Below are 1,077 nucleotides of genomic sequence, written 5' to 3'. Positions count from 1 at the left end.
TTTTTTAGATTGGAAGGGTGGGCACAAGTACGAGTGCGAACTTTACAAGCACCATTACAACTCTAGTCTGGGCAAATACCATAACACTCGACTTTTTCTTCGCCTTCTCTTTCTGCTGAAGAACAAGAAAGAACTGGCCTCTCGAAAAATCAATCTTCAGTACGATGAATCGGTGAAAATATCGTTCAATGATTTGGTTAAGATGACAACATCTAATCTAGGAATGAAACAGGAATTCGTTGCTACTCTTAAAATCTTTGACTGTTACGACATTGAGGATTTTGATTGTGTTCCGGTGTTTGAGTATTTTCGCCAGCACTTTCACAATTTAGTTTATGTTTTTTCCGAGTACGGCCAAGTCGCCAGCGGCAACTACATGAGTCCATCGGTGTTCGGTCACTCGTGTTTTCCCAATGCTACTCGAACGTTCAACGGCTGCCGACTGGATATTCGAGCCATTAAGGAAATTAAAAAGGGCGAGCCAATCACCGTCAGCATAACTCGAGTGGACAAAAGTCGAAAAAAGCGGCATTCATACCTGGAATACAATTACCTCATTGACTGCAAGTGTGAGCGTTGCACTAGCAATTTCGATGAAGGTAATCACCCCATTTACAACTTTAAAATGACCATTTTAAACTTACTACTTTTACTCTTAGAATTCGACTACGCCAACAAGGAACGACTGGAGCTGGAGATGAGCAAGGCGGAGCACACTGATCAGTGGGACAAGGCGTTTCAGATAGGCAAAAAGTTGATTCCACTGTACAAGCACCTGGGCGGCTACGACACCTCCGTCTCCTGGCATCTGATGCGAATGGCTGAACTGTATGAAAAGATTCAAATTTTGAAGCTGGGCACCGTTGTCGGCGACGTTCTCGAGGACACNTTCTACAAAAAGTATCTTCAACTCCTTGAAGAGTCTAAAAGAGAAACTAAGAAATAGTCCGGTCAAGGAGCTGCTTAAAGAGAGGAGGAAATTGTAGAGGCGGCCCTTTTTAACATGCTTTCTAAGTTCTCCCTTCAGTTCAAGTAATCCGCCGCCGAGTCTCAGCGCGTGCAGTGCTTTTAAACCAA

General features: G+C 43.7%; 1 protein-coding gene across 1 annotated transcript; it reads left to right on the top strand.

Annotated features, from left to right (window-relative positions):
- Positions 1-202: 202 nt before the first annotated feature.
- LOC108357042 (histone-lysine N-methyltransferase SMYD3-like) lies at positions 203-828 on the top strand (the record flags this gene model as incomplete). Its single annotated transcript, XM_017608140.1, has 2 exons — positions 203-599; positions 660-828. Coding segments are annotated over exons 1-2 (566 nt in total), but the record flags the coding sequence as incomplete, so codon positions are not given.
- Between the last annotated feature and the right edge of the window lie 249 nt (positions 829-1,077).

Source organism: Rhagoletis zephyria, unplaced genomic scaffold (assembly GCF_001687245.7).
Source record: "Rhagoletis zephyria isolate East Lansing unplaced genomic scaffold, Rhagoletis_zephyria_1.1 Rzeph_scaffold_69435, whole genome shotgun sequence".
Classification (NCBI taxonomy): Eukaryota; Metazoa; Arthropoda; class Insecta; order Diptera; family Tephritidae; genus Rhagoletis; species Rhagoletis zephyria.
The sequence above is the reverse complement of the archived record's forward strand: the minus strand, read 5'-3'. Positions and strand labels throughout refer to the sequence as shown.